Source organism: Lygodium microphyllum, chromosome 15, assembly GCF_053477565.2.
Source record: "Lygodium microphyllum isolate KBCC chromosome 15, Lygodium_microphyllum_v1.1.10, whole genome shotgun sequence".
Classification (NCBI taxonomy): domain Eukaryota; kingdom Viridiplantae; phylum Streptophyta; class Polypodiopsida; order Schizaeales; family Lygodiaceae; genus Lygodium; species Lygodium microphyllum.
This window is the reverse complement of record NC_141149.1, coordinates 7,794,339-7,812,006: the sequence shown is the minus strand read 5'-3', so window position 1 is coordinate 7,812,006 and position 17,668 is coordinate 7,794,339. Positions and strand designations below refer to the sequence as shown.

At 40.7% G+C, this 17,668-nt stretch overlaps 1 protein-coding gene across 5 annotated transcripts in view; it reads left to right on the top strand.

Moving 5' to 3' along the window:
- Positions 1-17,668, top strand: part of GALAK (galacturonic acid kinase) — a 139,323-nt gene that overhangs the window by 49,725 nt on the left and 71,930 nt on the right. For 3 of the 5 annotated variants that reach the window (XM_087693853.1, XM_087693850.1, XM_087693849.1), the window contains 3 exons: positions 4,847-4,943; positions 6,618-6,683; positions 13,247-13,326. In XM_087693853.1, coding sequence (XP_087549979.1) covers positions 4,847-4,943; positions 6,618-6,683; positions 13,247-13,326 — 243 coding nt within the window. The remainder of the gene's footprint in view (positions 1-4,846; positions 4,944-6,617; positions 6,684-13,246; positions 13,327-17,668) is intronic. The other 2 variants (XM_087693854.1, XM_087693852.1) reach the window with 1 other exon arrangement.

Below are 17,668 nucleotides of genomic sequence, written 5' to 3'. Positions count from 1 at the left end.
CAATCCACACCGTTGTATTCAGCATTCATCTTCAATCAGTGCAGTTTTCTTTCTTCCTTCTCTTGCTATCTCTCTATTCCTTTCTCTTTGTGCTCATGTTCTTCTTCTGTTCACACAACTCACAATTACTAGCCAATACAATCACACTCTGGTGGTCGTAGTAGATAACAGTTGGAGCAGCACAAGGGGAAGTGAAGCACCGCTAGGAAGCTCCTCAAATAGATGGCCTTGGTGGTGCCATCGTAAAGAGCCCTATACTCAGCCTCCGCCATGGAATCTGCCACCGTCTCCTACTTATGGCTTGACTAAGAAATGGGAGCCATACTCGAGGAAAAGTAGTAGATGTCATGGGAACACGGGGTGTCGAGATCTCTTGCCTAGTCAATATCCGTGTAACCTTGTAAGCATAAACCATGACCAAAAGTCAATCCATAAGAATAGGTACACCGAAGATATCTTTAAATATGTAAACAAGTAGTCCAATATGACATCTTAGGTGCAATGAAATACTAACTAAGCAAGCTAATTGAGTATGCTAAATCTAGCCTAGTATGAATCAACCAAAGAAGCTTTTCTACAATAGACCTATAGGTATACTCATTGAAGGGTTGACTGAGAGTTAACTTGGACAAGTGGAAAGTGGAATTAAGATGCTCTGGCTACAGGCTCTGTTTGATTTGTGCAACACTATTCTATCAACTGAAGAGTGTACTTTTGTTGTGACACAAAAATACTATCCTTAGAATGAACTACCTCCATCCCCAAAAAAAAAGTCAATTGATCGAGGTTGATCTTCTCAAATGTAGTACTAAGTTGGGCCTTAATTTCTGCTAAGGCAATAGAATTTGAGCTAATGAGAAGTAAATAATCTACGTATAGCAGGATGTAGCTGATCCCTATGAAGTGATATAGACATATAAGTTTGGGTCATAAGGGGTAGAATGGTATCCTTGAGTCTTAAGGAACTCAAGGTTCTCATCCATCCTCTAGAACCAAGACTGCGGTGCTTGTTTTAGCCCATAAAGAGCTTTTTGCAAATGAAAGACCTTGTCTTTCCAGTCAAGAGAAGAAAATTGGGTGGTTGCTCCACATAGACTTTCTCCTCTAGATAACCATTCAAAAAGACACTTTTGACATCCATCTGGTAGATCGGCCAATGATGGTAAGCGGATAATGCAACCACTAGATGGAATGATATTAATCGTGTAGTAGAGGCAAAGGTCTCGTCATAGTCAATACCTTGCTTTTGTTGAAACCCTTGCACTACAAGGCGATTCTTATACTTGTCTAAAGTCCCATCAACTTTTAGCTTGGTCCTAAAAATCCACTTGGTCTCAATGACTTTCTTGTGACTTGGATGATTGACCAAGATCCAAGTTGTATTTCGGCTAATACTCTCTAGCTCCTTTTGCATTGCCTCTCACCATTGGGGGTACTGAAGAGCCTCTTGCCAACTTTCTAGCTCAGAATGTACTATGTAGTCTGTTGTAAATAGAGATGCAAATGAATCCTAAGCTACCAGTCGGGTAGAGCTTTTAGGGCCCTCAAGAGTGGAATCAGATGGGAGGATCCTTGAATCCTGCATGGTTTGTTGGTACTAGCAAGGTAACAGGTCTTGCACAAAAGGCTTGGGGGACTGAATAATATATAGGAAGGTCAGGAGCAAGCAATAGACTTGGCTTAGAAGGCACTATCTCCAATGGTAAATGCTGAGGATTTGGCTTGGAGTCTAATATAGAAGGTTGTATAATGTCCTTCTCATCAGAAACTACATCTCTTCATACAATCATCTTGTTTGTCCGTCGAACAAATGATAGGCTTTGCCTTGGAAGAATATCTTACAAAAATAAGGAGATCAGCTAAGGGAGTGAGCTCTCCTATCATTAGAAGTGTGCATGTATATACGACACCCGAAAGTGGGAAACTACAAGGCCTAGAGCCAAAGAATACATGATATGGGGTCATCTAGGAGACCACCGCACTAGGGTACTAGTTGAGGATGCACATTGAAGTGTTAACAGCCTTGACCCAAAGGTGCTCAGAGAGCTTTGCTGCAAACAACATAGAGTGTGCCATGTTCATGACTCTCCAGGTACTACGTTTTATGAATCCATTCTGAGAAGGAGAGTTGGTAGAGGTCCACTCCTTCCAGGCTACCAAGTTATGTGGTAAGCCTCAACTGTGGTAAAGGCCACTCCTTCCAGGCTTTAGCCACTAGACGATGTCTATAAAGTTGTTAGCTAGGGAAATAGTAAAGCGTAGTCATGCTAGGGAAATAGTACCATGTTCCATTCCCTTAGCTATACACACATAGAGCTAAGGCGCTCTTGAGATTGATCGATGTTGCTCTTTGTAGGCTGACATTCACTACTGCCTTGAATGACACACCATACATTTTTACAGTGGATGATTCCTTGAGATACGCCAAAGCTAAGTGGGGCATAGTAGATATTGTCCAATGAAGCAAGATTCAGACCTTGGTTAGTGGAAAAAATCACATAACTATGAGCTTGAATCTTGACCAAGGAGTTATTCCCGACTTGGACATGCATGGCTGTGGAGCCTTGAGTAAGAAAAAATGTCGAATGGGGGTCATGTGATGCGTGGCTCCACTATCCACAATCCAAACATGAGAAGAAGTGCTAGGTTGCAAAGATTAGGCCTCTAAAATCACCTTGTCAAGGAGAGAACTCGCAAAGCTCACATCCTCAAATGTCTCTAAGAGACAAGGTGAGCCTCTGTAGATTAGTTAGACAAGCCCTCTCGCATTGAGATCAAAGTTGATTGTGATGGGGGACTAACTAGTGGCAGTGTGGGTCTAGCTATGTCACTGTCCCTGATTTTGGTTGCCACCACCTTGTCTCCCTTGTTGGGGGTTGCCCAATTGAGGGGCAGGGGTCTCGGTTTGTGGTTTTGGCTGTGTGCCTCTTGCCTTTGAACTACACTCCTCATCATAATGGCCAAGCTTTCGACAATGTTGACAATACCTATTCTTCTTACGTACATTCAGCCACTCGAGATTTGGTCATGATGTGGTAGCATTGGTGGTGTCAAAAACAACAAAATGTTGAGCTAGCAGGTGATGTCAGCATCAAACATAGGCTGCTCTATGCATAGGGGTTGACAATAGTAAATGCAGACTTCTGGAGCTGGGGGTAGAAGGCAACCGCTTGTACAGTAGTAGACAGCAGTCATGTTGCTGTACAGCAGTGAAAGAATGGTATGAAAGAGAGAGGCGGTGAGAGAAGACTGGACAATAGGCACAAGTTGATGGACAGCAATGGCGGGCAGCTCCCGTTGAGATCTCCTCCATGAACAAGGTGTGGACAGCAAAGATCTAGCACCTGCAATCTACAAAAACAAGATTAGGCTTGAATGGAGGGCAGCCTATCTATTTATAGAAAGTTTGGTGCCTCCCAAATTAGGCTTTGCATGTGGAACATAGAAACTCTCTAGGACTGTGTTTCTTTTAATAAGCTTTGCTAAAATTCATTAGTTATGCATGTTTTGGGGCTTTTTTAAAGAAGTTAATGCATTTTTAACTCAACACATGAGATAGAGCCTTATGCATTATGGTACAAGAGGTGGGGGTGGACTTGGAGGTAGAAGAAGAGAAGGTGGTAGCCCATATGAGAGAAGAGGAAGAGGTAGAGGTAGGAGTAGAGGAATAGGAGGTGGTAAGAGAGGAAGAGGAAGAGGAAGAGGTGGAGGAAGAGGAAGAGGACAGGATGGAGGTAGGAGGCTTGAGAGGTTGAGGTGAGATCTTGGAGGCAGAGATGAAGCTTGAGCCTTGAAGTTGAAGGAAGATAGCTTGAAAGTTGAGGATGGAAAATGAAGTGGGAGAGTGCAGTTTTAAAGCAGAGCCAGCCAAAAACTGGGCTGCAAAATGGTCATCAGGGGGTGAAACAGTCAAGAAAACTATCAGGAGCCTTTATGGGTCATGTCGGACAGATCAGATCATACGGATCCAACCAGACTGCACAGATCAGACAGGTCCCTCTCATCCACGCCGAGATGCAACCTTGATTCAATCTTTTCCAGAACAAAAAAACAACAATGTTATGCACAATTTAGGAGAAAGCCTATCTTTTGACAATGCTGATTTTAAGATCTCCATGCATTTAAGAATTGTGTTTCATGAAATAAGACTCAAAGAAAGGGAGAAGATGGCTCTCGTTGTTGATTCCTGCATCTATTCAGATTCTATTGTTGATTGTCAAGTGTTCTAAAAGGACTCGCCCTCGTGCTCCTTTTGCTAGTTGCATTCTGAAAAAGGACACTAAGAGTTATTAAAACTGCAGATGACATTCTAAGTCAACAAGAATGCTCAAATATCGACAAAGATATAATGAGAAGTTACCATATTTCAGTTGTAGATTGCCTTCATTACCTGATTCAGTTTCACCTTCAGCCAAATATGTATACCTAGGCTGAGGGATTATGTCTTATGTATTTGAGCCTTAATCCCAATACATTGGGTTCTTCTTAGATGTTTCTGGCATATCCAATTCCTAATCTTGCTGGTGCACAATGAATCGAAGGCTTCAATCCCTGACCTTTCCTAGCTAGCAAAGGATATATCTTTGTGCTTGTCAAAGATAGTTTATGCAAATACTTTTTGAACATCATCTTGCCAATACATCTGAAGAGAGTGAAGTCCCAGGATCCAGCACTTGAATTTTAATCACACTGATTTAGTAGGGTATTTAGGTTCAGATTCAAGTAAGCTGCTGTGGTAGAACAGCTGTACTGTGTGCCCTTACAAGTTCATAATTTTTGAGCTTTGTAAGCCAAATTTTATATAGATTATGGCTCTCTGAGTCTAACATCCTGATGTGTATTGAAGGATCAACAGCGATCTACAAAAGGGATGTAGTCATTGGGGTGATTATGCAAAAGGTGCTGTTCTGGCTTTGAAAGGAAGAGGACATACAATTCATCAGGTTCTTACACTTTGTGACAGTTTTAGCAATTTCTGTCTTAGGATGTATCCTACTTTAAATTTTTAGTCAAGGAGCACTAAAAGATCACATCAGGCATATACAAACAGGTGCATAGACTTGTCTCTCACATGCGAGCTGTCTGTCTTTGTTTCAAGTTTCTGAAAAATGATAATCTGAATGCATATTTTCTTGGAGTGGTCAATGTTTGAGAGTTATATGAGCCAACTTTCTTTTTGTACATCTTGTAAATGACACCCTGAAGATAGACCTGTCTGATATTCTGATAGTGATAATGTACAAGAAAATAGAAATCTATTAAATAATCACCTGAGAACGATGCATCAAACAGGTGCAATAAGAATTGTATTACAATTGCCGAGTGAAATACCAATCAAGCAGTTTGTAATGCCAAATGCGACTCTATCATTCCTTGGTACATTGGACGGTGAGGTGTAGCCATGCTATAGACCTCTAGGAAATTTTCAGTGCAAAGACTCTTTCTGATTTGGACAGACATCATCCATACTCTTTGCAAGGGATGTGAGAGGTTGCAGGGCTGTTCTGAGGCAATGAGGAGGAGAGATGCTTTCTTTCAGACGGGATTCTGGCACCTTCTTTCACCTAGCCCCTCATATGATCTGGCACTCTAGCTCACTAGATTTGTTGTTCACACAAACATTGTATTTATCATGTACTTGTTCTTTAGAGGACCTTCTTGGTACTTTTTTTTTTACCTTAGAGGGAAATTTTCCCCGAGGTAATAGAATTTTCTTCTCCCTGAAAATAAACCCTATGTGACTCTATGTGGAAAAAGGTGCCAGAGTCCCAGATACAAAGAAAAGCACCTGTCCTCTTATTGCACTTAAAGCTCCCCGTCCTCTTTCCCATCTCCCAAGGAGCACATGAATAAAATCTGTCCAAATCCGAGAAAGACTCTTTGAGTGACATGTCTTGCAGTTATATGGCTTGACTACATCTCCCTGCCCAAATGAACCAAGTGATAATGCTAGCAAACAGCTCCCATCATTGTTCCTCAGTCCATTCTATGCTTGAGAAGTCTAGCATAGGAATCAATGGGAAACTGCTGTCCAGAAATAAGACAGGACCGGTTCCCCTTAAAATTTTCATAACATGGTGGGCCTCTGTTCATGACCCAAGCTACTGTCAGTGTGGGCATCTCAATAAAAAGACACCCTCAGCACAATCCTGTCAGCTGCCGAAAATTTCGCTGGTCCTTATTTAACTCCATAGATTGTCATCACTAGTTAATTGAACCAGCAGTTGGGGTGCTCATAAGTTGGTGTCAATATCCCCAATTTCTGATAGTGGCATGCTATAAATTGTCACACCTAAATGACATTTAAATTCAAGAATATTAGGAGATGCAAAACTTAGTTATGATTTTCAAGTGACAAACAAAATAATTGGACAATTTGTATAAGCTGTCAACATTTAAACAAAAAAAGCAGAAGTAATAAAGTGACTATAGGGCATAACAGTTAACTCATCTATATTAGGGATCTTTGATACATTTGGCAATTGATATTGCAGGGTGTCTTGGCACTTCTTGCTGGTGTTAATGGACTATATGGAGCTGCCATAAGCTCTTCAGCTGCTGCATGATTAGCCGTTGATTTTAGCCAGCTCTAATAGATTTAGCGCTTGATATTGCAGGGTATCTTCGCACTTCTTGATGGTCTCAATGGGCTACATGGAGCTGGTATAAGTTCTTCAGCTGCTGTAAGTACTAACTTTTACTTTTCTAGCTTGAAAACACATGATTGTATGGAATTTTTGTATTTGACACTGGATCTATAAATGTAGTATGTGTGTGTGTGTGTGCACAATTAGGTGAATGATACAAAGGTTTTTTAATCCCAAGAAAAGAAAATTCTATTTATAACACCATGAAAGAAATCATGAGGAAAATATAAAACACATATCACCTTGTAAGGGGTTACTAAGTACATCATGAATACAATGGTGCAGTGAATAACCTTTTTGTTGGGCTGAAATGCCAAACTATGTGTGTCACTAGGTGGAAGAGGATGCTAAAGTCCCATGCCCACCTATAAGCATCTCTTCTCCTACTCATCTGCTTAGAGTCTCCTTGTAGTCTCCCCCATTTCCTGAAAGCGTATGAACAGTCGTTAATCAGATCCTAGAGAGTCTCTACAGTAGAGAAATCCTGAAGATCAATGGCATGGCTACACCTTAGTCAATTGTGTCTCAGACTAATTGGATATGGGAATCCTGATCAGGTGCTGAGAAACAAGCAACTCCCTTGAGAATCCTCTTATCCACATGTTGGGCCTCTATTTGTGACCCAAGCTAGTGGCCCTCAAGTCGCTGCCATATTTTCAACTATACCATGAAGACAATCCTAAGGGCTCTCCTCCACAATGCCTAGGCTATGGGACAACTCGAATTCCATATTCAGCCTATGACAACAGTATGCAATCTTTGCAGGATAATAGACCTGTAACCACCAAAACCCTTCGTTTCCTTTTCTTACTGACAAAAACCATTAGACATCTACCATACACCATCTGCAAAATCACAACAGCTCTTCTGCTATTTCACTCACAGAAAGTGATACATTATAAAAACTTCAATGATGACTGGTTCTCCTGAAGCAATAGAAAAGGAAAAGAAGATGAAAGCAATCCCTTTTGATCATGCGAAGGAAACACAGGAATTTCAGCGCAGACCCAATGCTGAGGCTCCATTTCCATAGGCATCGCCTTTGCATCGAGACCATCAAAAAGCTTTCAATTGGCTGATCTTCAATTCTCTCCAAACATGTAGACTTCACGAGGAAAAGCCCATGATGTGTTGATAAATCAGGTTCTGTTAGCCATATGTGGAAAACTTGGCTGCAACCTATTCAAAGATAAAATATGCACTTCAAAGATTATAGGAAAAGCAAAAGAAGGCAACTAATCACCATAGATGTGCTTTGCACTTTACAAAGGGTGATTATGTTTTGCTGCATTTTAAAAAGGCAAGGCTGAAAAGGATGAAAGGAAGAGAGAGATTGCATCCAAAGTTAAGTATGAGATACTATGGGCCCTTTCAAATGTTTGAGAAGATCAGCAATGTGGCATATCGATTGAAATTACCTTCACATTAGTGGATACACAATGCCTTCCACGTTAGTTTGTTTGTGAGGAATGGAGATCGAAGCTCAGCTGAGAGTACACAATTGACAGTGGATAGTGAGAGAGTGAAGACACAGTATGTCTCACAATGCAATTACCAAGAGCGTAATGAAAGTATAAAGTACAATCCTTAAACCTTAGGGTTGTTAATGTGTGTCGAAAGATATAAAACACGGTAGGTGACCGAATTGTGTAACACAAGTACATAAAATAGAAGATAATGTAACTAGGGGAAAAACCTCTCATAAGGAGAGTAAAAAGTGCCCCAGTGTCCTACGATGGATCACCGACACTCTTTTGTGAGTGTAGGTGTGAGTCAAACCCAACAAACCCCCTTGGAGCAAAAAATGATCAGCATACAAGGATCATCCACCAAAGGAGATCAAATTTAAAGCATTGCAAAATGCTTCAAATTTATTGCAAGAAAGAGCTTTGGTGAAGATATCTGCCACATTGTTGGTGGTAGGATAGTAGACAAGGATGATATCTCCTTCATGTAGCCTCTCTCTGACAAAGTGATAGTTGATCTCTATGTGTTTCGTACGTGCATGAAAACACTGGGTTCCGTGCCACTGTAATGGTACTCTGATAGTTAGTAAACAAAGTAGGCTCTGTGACAGATACATCAAGATCAGCCAACAAACATATTAGCCATACACATTCAATTGTGGTAGTGAAACCTACCTTGTGTTCAACTTCACAAGATGATGTAGCAACAATGGATTATTTCTTGCTAAGCCAAGAAATACAAGATGAGTCAAAAAAGAAATAGTTTCCACTTGTAAAATGATATGAATTAAAATCACGAGCCCAATTTGAATCACTGTAAGCATGTATTTGCAATGGTTCCCCCTTGGCATAAAGTAATCCAAGAGTCCTAGTACCCTGCAAGTAACGAAAAACACACTTCACAGCTTGCCAATATGACATGTGTTGAATGTGCATATATCTGCTCAAGGTTGAAACTACAAATTGAATATCTAGCCTTATGTTGCATAAATGAATGAGACATCCAACTACCGGAGCATATGTATGGATGCCAAACAAATCACTATTATTGTGCAAGGATAGCTTGAGTCTAGTCTCCATCGGTGTGCTAATTGACTTTCAATCTTGTAAGCCAAACTTGTCAAGGAGTCTACCAATATATTTGGACTGTGATAATCCAATGCCTCTAGCATTATAAATGAACTGAATGCCCAAATTGTAATGTAAAGGCCCCAAATTTGACATTTTAAAAGTTTGCTGCAAATTTTTCTTAAATGCTGAAATTTGATCAGCATGTGTCCCTGTGAGCAGAAGATCATCTGCATAAAGACATATGACCAGCAACAAGGATCCCCCCAAATGTGAGGGATGGAGATTGAAGCTCAATTGAGAGTACACATTTGACAGTGGAGAGTGAGAGTGAAGACACAACACGTCCCACAATGCAATTACCAAGACTATAATGAAAGTACAAAATACAACCCTTAAACCTTAGTGTTGTTAGGTGCATTAAAACACGGTAAGTGAACAAACTATGTAACACAAGTATATAAAATAGAAAATAATGTAATTGGAGAGAAAAACCACTCATAAGGAGGGTAAAAAGTGTCCGAGTGTCCTACAGTGAATCATCGACACTCCTTTGTGAGCGTAGGTATGAGTGAAATCTAACATTGTCGAGGCCTTTTCATGGCGATGTGCCAAAGGATGTATTTGCTGAAATTCAGCCTGAGGTTGAGGAGTTGAATGAGATCTTGGTATATAAGGAATGAAAGGTTAGAGGTAAAGCTTCCAGAAGATACTTGGTGAAGTTTTAAAACTGTTCACCAATGGATGCAAAATGGATGGAAGAGGATGACTTGGCAAACCATCCTCAATTGCTTTACTTAGATACTTTTCAGTTAGAGCCAATGTTAGTTCGGGCTCAGTCAGGTTCAACAGAGCAGGGGTTAGAAGCATTGCCTAATGCTCAAGGGGGAGGTGGTACTTCCACTCCTCTAGTTGTAGACAGCTTTCATATTTAGTGGATCTCGAATGTATTCAACATGTATCCAAGGTACCATGTTGACAGTATGTCTGCCATGGGGTCACTAAGTTTACTAGTTACTATGAGATGTATGCAAATAAGTATGGTTGTTACCGTGGCTCTAAGGTTGTACTTTTGTATCAGTTTGGGATCACTTCATGATTAGTTTGGCATGAGATTTTGCCTCAATTTTGGGATCAGATTCTAATCAGTTTTAGCTCAGTTTTTGATCAGTTTGAGAATTGTTTATGGTCACTTTTGGGATCAGTTTTTGCAATCAATTTGTGATTAGTTTGGGATCACATTTGCAGCAGTTTGTGATGAGTTCTGAGATCAGCAAAAGTGATCAGTTTATGCTCAGTTTTCAATGGTTTAAAGCTGGTCTCATGGACAGTAGCATGTTAGTGAATGCCATTGACAGCTTTAGCTATGGTTTATGCTGAGAATATACTTTACTATGGTTGTGAAGTCAAAACAGTTGAGAAACATGAGTTATGGATGCATCCAATGGGTTTCTAGCAACAGTTCTGGACTGTTTCTCAATATCATCTGATATTTTTGCTAGCTGGAAATTTTCAGTAAGGTCTGGGACATATGGCACGGTTAGATAATAGTGGCTAATGTTATGACTCTAGTCTAAGGGTCAACAGAGGTTGAGGACTACTCTAGGTTGCAAATCGACTAGCCAATTTAATTATGGATGGGCACATTTAATTTTGGGCAAGGTCAAAAGAATTGAAATTAATTTTAAAATTATTAATTTGATTTTGAAAATTAATTTAATGGCTAGATAACACTAATAAATAGGTTTAGAAGGTTGCCACTCGGCAAAAATGACCATGCAAATTGAGAAAACGTTTTTTGGGCTGGATCTCAGCCATTCAATCAGTTTGGAGCCTGTAGGAGAGAAAGAGGAAGCTACTAGTCTGATTTTGCTGTTGTGGAGATATCCAAGAGGCTGCCAACTATTGCAAGAGACCTTGGTGATGCAAGCAACAACATTCATGATTCCTACAGACTCAAAGCAATAGCATTTAATGCAGGCAACAACAGGTGGTAACTTTCTCTAGCACTATGCGATTGCAATCTCGGCTGATCAAAGTAGGCAGTAGTCAATTTCAGCCATTTCTTGCGTGAAAACTACAAATTTCTCTCTCTTTTGGCATTCTCTCACCTTCTCCAATCGATTCTCAAAAGTTCTTAGCATTTCTCAGCCATTCTCAATAGATCTCTACCAAATTTGGTGGACATCAAGAGGATTTCTATTGTAAACCCTAAGTTTCTGTAGAAATTAGGGTTTAGTAGCCACCTCGGGAATTGTGCCAATAGGATAAGGCATCAACACCTACAATTTGTTGTATTGACAAGGATTTCAGATGCCAAGCCATCCATTGTGAATTGGGGTAGCATTTGGCCAGTTGGTGGTTCCTTTTGTGCAAGTCCTAGGTGAAAATCAAGGGGCAATCGGCCCAAATTGCTTGTTGATTATTTGTACAGCAAGGGGATTTTGGATTAGTCAAGGATATCAGAGAATTTTGGCTTGTAATTGATCCATTGGCAATTGAAGCTAAAGAAATACCGAAAGGGGCGTGAGTTTTGGGGCCAACAAGGTGTCTATTTTCCAAGATTGTTAAGGTAATGTGTGCATTTCAGTTTATACTTAATTATTAATTGTTGTAGTTAAGTGCTTGATCGGGTTTAACTATCCTATCTAAGGAAGGAAGGTTGGTTTTATGTGGATAGTTCCCTTATCCAAAGGGGATAAACTTTTTGTGGTAATTGTGACTATAGAAGAGACGAGATAACTTTCACAGTGGAGAACGGCTTTCTTCAAAGACATGAAATGGTTCAAGCACGTTCACAGGCTGCTCTAGAAAGAGGATCAGAGTTGTGGCACATTGTAAGAAGAGATAGTATATATGACCGGACCCATCCACTTGATTGATGGATGGAGACAGTGGTCTTATTAGAGGAGGCCTCTTTAGAGGTCACAATGGGATCCACGAGAGTGGGTTTGGAGAGACCCATTCCAAGATCCTTTCTTGTCAAACTTTTGGAGGAGGTTGGATGACAGCTTTAGGCCTAAAAGGCTTCTCTATTCTTTTGGCTAATAGCTCATAGGAGTTTGGCAATGGGTACATGGCTTGGTTATTTCAGAGACCTAGTGGCATGTGTGAGACTTGGAGAGCTAGAGGAAACTCATAAGGCATTGTCTAGGGAACCTAGAGCTCTCAGGTGTGGAGATCCTTCACAATGGTTTTCCATGGCAGAGCACTATAGTTAGAACTTGGGGGGCGATAGCTTGGGTCAGAGATAGTGGTCCAACATGCAGATGTGAGGATGTTATGGCAGGCACTCTTTTCTTACTGTTGGCCAGCATTTGACCCCACTCCAGACTACTCTGCTTGGGTCAGAGATAGTGGTCCAACATGCAGATGTGAGGATGTTATGGCAGGCACTCTTTTCTTACTGTTGGCCAGCATTTGACCCCACTCCAGACTACTCTGCATGCATAGTGAACCAGGGATAGTGACACAAAGGGGAGTTGATTGTTGGTATCATTGCTTGGTACATTTGGTCTACAGGATGTAACCATGCTGGAGATTCCTAGGATGTTTCCACTGCATAGACTCTTTCTAGGATATGGACAGAGATCATTTATACTCTTCATGGGAGATGGGAGCGGCTTCAGTGTGGTTTTCAGGATGAGGAGGAGAGAGATTTTCTTTTTGCTGTTATGGATTCTCGCATGTTCTTTCAGCTAGCTCCTCATTGGCACTTTAGCCCACCAAATTGGTTGTTCACACAACCATTGTATTTATGATGTACTTAGTTGCTCTTTATTGGGTCTTCTTTGTACTTTCCTATTATGGTAGAAATATTCCTGAGGTGTCATTGATATAACTTTCTTTTCTTGGAAAAAAAGTCTTGTAGAAATCACATCCTTAATTCTTCCAGCCTTACATATGCTTTTGATGGAAGTTTTTGATTTTGGGTAAAAGGCCATCATGTTCATGTTCATGTTCAAGATCATTTAGGTTAGTCCGTATTTGAAAATGAATGTTGTTTGATTGCCAGTTAATGAGAACTGATGTAACTTTATTGAACTCGTTATTTAACAATTGCAGGTTGGAATATCACTTCTTTTGGCATTGGAGCATGTTAATGGGCTGAAGCTCTCTGAAGCAGAGAATGTAGAGTTAGATAGGTATTTCCATCCTGATTTTTGTTTAACTGCTTTCTTAATGATAGTGTTTGAGAAGTAAAATGAAGCTCATGGCCATCACGTCCATGGCTAGGTATGGTTTTTCACATCGTCATTCTTTACTGTAGTGATCACGCTCCATTTTGTAGATTGGTGATAGATGGTAGCTAGTGTTATGTCACTGAGCTGTCATTAATTATACCCCTTGTAGGTTGCAATCTCTCTTCTTTTGGCATAGTTGCATGTTATCAGTTGAAGCTTATGAATCAGAGAACATAGAATCAGACAGGAATTCACACCTCAATGAGTTGAAACTTCTTTACTGAGTCTTACTTCCAACTAAGTGGAAGAATGGTAATAGCATGCAAGTTCATTTGGGAAAAAAAAATCTGTTGAAGTTTTATTAATTACTAAAATTTTTCACATGGGCCCAACAGAAAACAAACCCTAAGATAAAATAAGAACCCTCTGAAGACAGAAAGGGGTTTCAACCAAGTGGGGGTGTTGATATGTCAAAACACATTATAGTCCCAAAGTCTGTGGAATGTCCTTCATTTTACCTCTACATATCTGGAATTACTCTATATGGATAATGTGGAACACCCTAACCTCATTAACAGTCTCTCAAACAGCACCAAAGCCAACTGAAGAATGACAGCTGAGATAAGCAATGATAAATAAACCTCAAATAGAAAGGCATCAGTTTAGGATACTGGTCAAAAACATGTGAGTCTGATTGTAAATGGGATGAGGATAAGGAGAAAATACAGAACAAAGGGGGTTATTGTTATGTTGGCATGCATTATAGCTCCAAGTTTTTAGAATGTCTTTCATTTTGCTTCTAAAGATCTGGAGTTACCCTGTATGATGTTGAACACCCAGTGCCTTAACAGTCTCCAAAAAGCATCCGAACCAACTCAAGACTGACAGCTGAGATGAACAATGATAACTAAACTGCAAATGAAAAAGGCATCAGGTTAGGATAACGGTCGTAGATTCTCCCCCCCTAGAAAATATTATGGCTAATTATATTACTTAGAAGATGCTTACAACAAAGCATATGTGCTCAACATACTAGCTGGAGCTGAAACAAAATCACAAAGCAATTGTATGTAAAAGCCTCTCAAGGCAGTTTGGGGGGTATGGAGTCAAGAAACTATGGAGGAGGTCTATGCTGCCACCTAGGGCTGCCCTCTTGCATCGTGACCTTGTGAGGCTCCCAATGATCCCCCACACCTCGAAGCACTCCGTACTGGGATCCAGTACCTAGTGGATGGGTTGTGCATCCAAGCCAACCACAGTACAGGAACCTATCTCAATGATGAAAATCATGTCATACCGTTCAGCCTGGTACAGTAGGTGGCAGCCTTGGCTAATTGCCTACCAGCAAGATGCGCCCCCCCCCCCCCCCCCCGCCCAGGCTGGGCACCACGTGATGGAGAATCCAGTAATCTCTTCTTCACACCGCCTGCTCTACCTCACAAGACCACAAGCAATGCTTTAGAGTTTCCCAATGCTACTACGGGACCCAACCAATCCTTATAGGACTTGTATCAATAATGATAATGATGGGCCTTCCACCTGCATAATTAGCCTTTCTCAATGTAGGTGCAGTTTGTAGCAATCTCTTTAGCTTTCTCATTGTCTTCATGTGCATTCTGTCCCGATGAAATGCTTGCCCTTTCCTCAATAACTAATAAAGAGCATCTGCAATATGTACAAAGTGAGGAATCCATATGAGATAAAAAACACAAGCTCCCAAAAATCTCCACATCTTTGAAACTAATGTGCAAGCCTCTTCCATCTTGTCAATAGCATCCACCTTTATTGGAGATGGCTGTCTTCCATACGGGCCACACATATGACCTGCAATGAAGACCTTATTTATCCCAAGGAAGATTCAGCTCCTTCCAATCTAGTCAAAATCTTCTCATAGTTGGCTATATGCTCTGCAACAAATCTCCTACATCCCTTTTCATCCAATTCTTCAACTTTGTTTTCTTTGCACACCCTTTTATCAGTACTTTATCCAAAAAAGGCATAGTAAGCCGTGGTATATAATTTCACAATACTTTATCATTGCATTCATCATGTGAGGAACCAAATGCTAAGCTAGGAAATGCATTCCATGCTGATTAGCCATTTAAACAACCCCAAAACAAGCTTAATTAAATGAAAATCCTAAAACGGGGAGCGGTTCAAGAGAGTTTAGTGAAACCCTAATTTGGGAGGGTCCATCCTCATCGATAAATAGATAGACTATCCCCATTCAGTCCCATCTCTTCCGTGCAGGTTTCTCACCCTTGTGTGCAGTTCTTAGCCACCCATCAGTCTCCCACCACGTGGCGGTCCAGCCTTCATGACTGCTGGCATCACCTCGCTCTATAGCAGCATTTTACTGCGGCGTTCTACTACTGCGTTTTATTACTGCATTTTATTGCAACATTTACTGTGGCATTTTAGTGCGGCGTTTTACTACTGTGTTTTACTGCGGCGTTCTACTGCGGCATTCTACTGTTGTCTTGCTGCTTCGTCCACATCATCAGACATTATCCTCTACACTCGCCTTAGTCTCCTCACACTTTGGTGATCAACGTTTGGTGTTTCTCTCACTCTAACACTGTGACTAGTGGTCACAACACTTGGGATCTGTCTCCGGTGGACATCACTCTCTAGCACACTGCTCTCCCCTTGGACACATTGTATATTCTTACATTCATTTACAACATTCATTCACTTCAGAGTTGCGTTCTTTCTAACCCTCTTGTTTGTGTTTGAGTTTTTGTGTTGAGTTTTGCGTTTAGGGTTTGAGTTTTGCATTCAGTGTCTATGTTTGTTTCATTGTGCTTTCGTCATGGTCATACACTCTGTATTTTCTCAGTGTAAACCCTAGCAGTGCTTCCATACTCTTCTTCACATGGTATCAGTGCCACCCTCTAACATAGTTTCCTCTACCTTTTCTTATGTAGGCACATCTTTTCCTACTGGGATGGTTGTGATGGGCATCCCCTCACTACCCCAGCTATACACACCCCATGACCTCTCCGATGCAGGGATTCCCTTCCTCTACTTATGGTGCATCGTCTCACTTTTTATGGATCACTCCTACATAGGGATTTCCATCCTTTGCTCCACATGTCCCTATCCCTCCACCATGGGGTCCTCATGTGGTGACTATGCCCATGCCTAGTCATCCCATGCACACATTTTGATCCACCAATCCTATTGCCTTGGCCAAGAACACATTCCAATCCTATTGCCTTGGCCAAGAACACATTCATGGATAAAACTAGAGCATGGCAAGAGCTATGGAGGATGGAAGATGAATATACAACTCATGATGACATAGACTTAGATAGACTAACTGTTACACAAGTGAATTAGGTTCCAAGATAGATTAGCTTGGACTCATAAACACATTCTTGTGTAAGATGGATAATGACATTAACAGTGACTCAAACTGATAGTTCCATTACCTTGTAATGAGTGTCAACCAAGTACATGCCTTAATAGCTTTTTGGATAGTGCCACTCTGCTCATTGTGCATATGAAATTCTGAACATCTCTTCCTAGAGCATACATTATTTGTCTATCTTCTAGCCTCTTCAGGGCATACATCTAGCCTCTATGGACAAGCATCATTTGCTATTCTCAACACCCCCCCTCAAATGATGAGTCTCTACCCTTGTTGGCTTTTGCCCCTTCTACATGATGACATGGCCTGGGAGACTAGCTCTTTGGCAGCCTAGTCAAGTTAAGGCTTGAAACTTTACATCTTTGGTAAGGGCTTTTACATACACTATGGGAAACAAGATCCACTATGGGAAATAAAGATCCACTATGGGAAAACAAGATCCACTATGGGAAATAGAGATCCACTATGGGAAAATTTCTTTTTTGTCAGCAATGGAAATTTCTTTATCTTCTTCATGCTTCTTTGGCATCCTTTGCTTTTCTCGATCTTCTTGGTGCCTTTGATCTTCTTGGACTCCTTCTCAGTCTTCATGCTTTTCATATTTGACTTGTTCTTTATACTCTTGTATTCTTTGTGAGGTCCTTTTGGTCTTCTTTTTCAATGAGTTTGAGATGGGTACATTGCTGTGACTTGACACGACTTGTTGAACTATTTCATAAATCTTGGGATACATAGATTTTGGGATTTCATATGGCTTTGACTCATGGCTTGACATTACATTGTATTTTTTTATGAGATCATACAACATCTTGTCCTTCATTTTGTTTGCTTTGCCACTCTTTACTTTGCTTGCAGTTTCTTTGACTTTGACTTTGCTATTCTTGTCCCCCTCAAGCAAAGGTACCACCAACTTTGAGTTTTGTATGATGA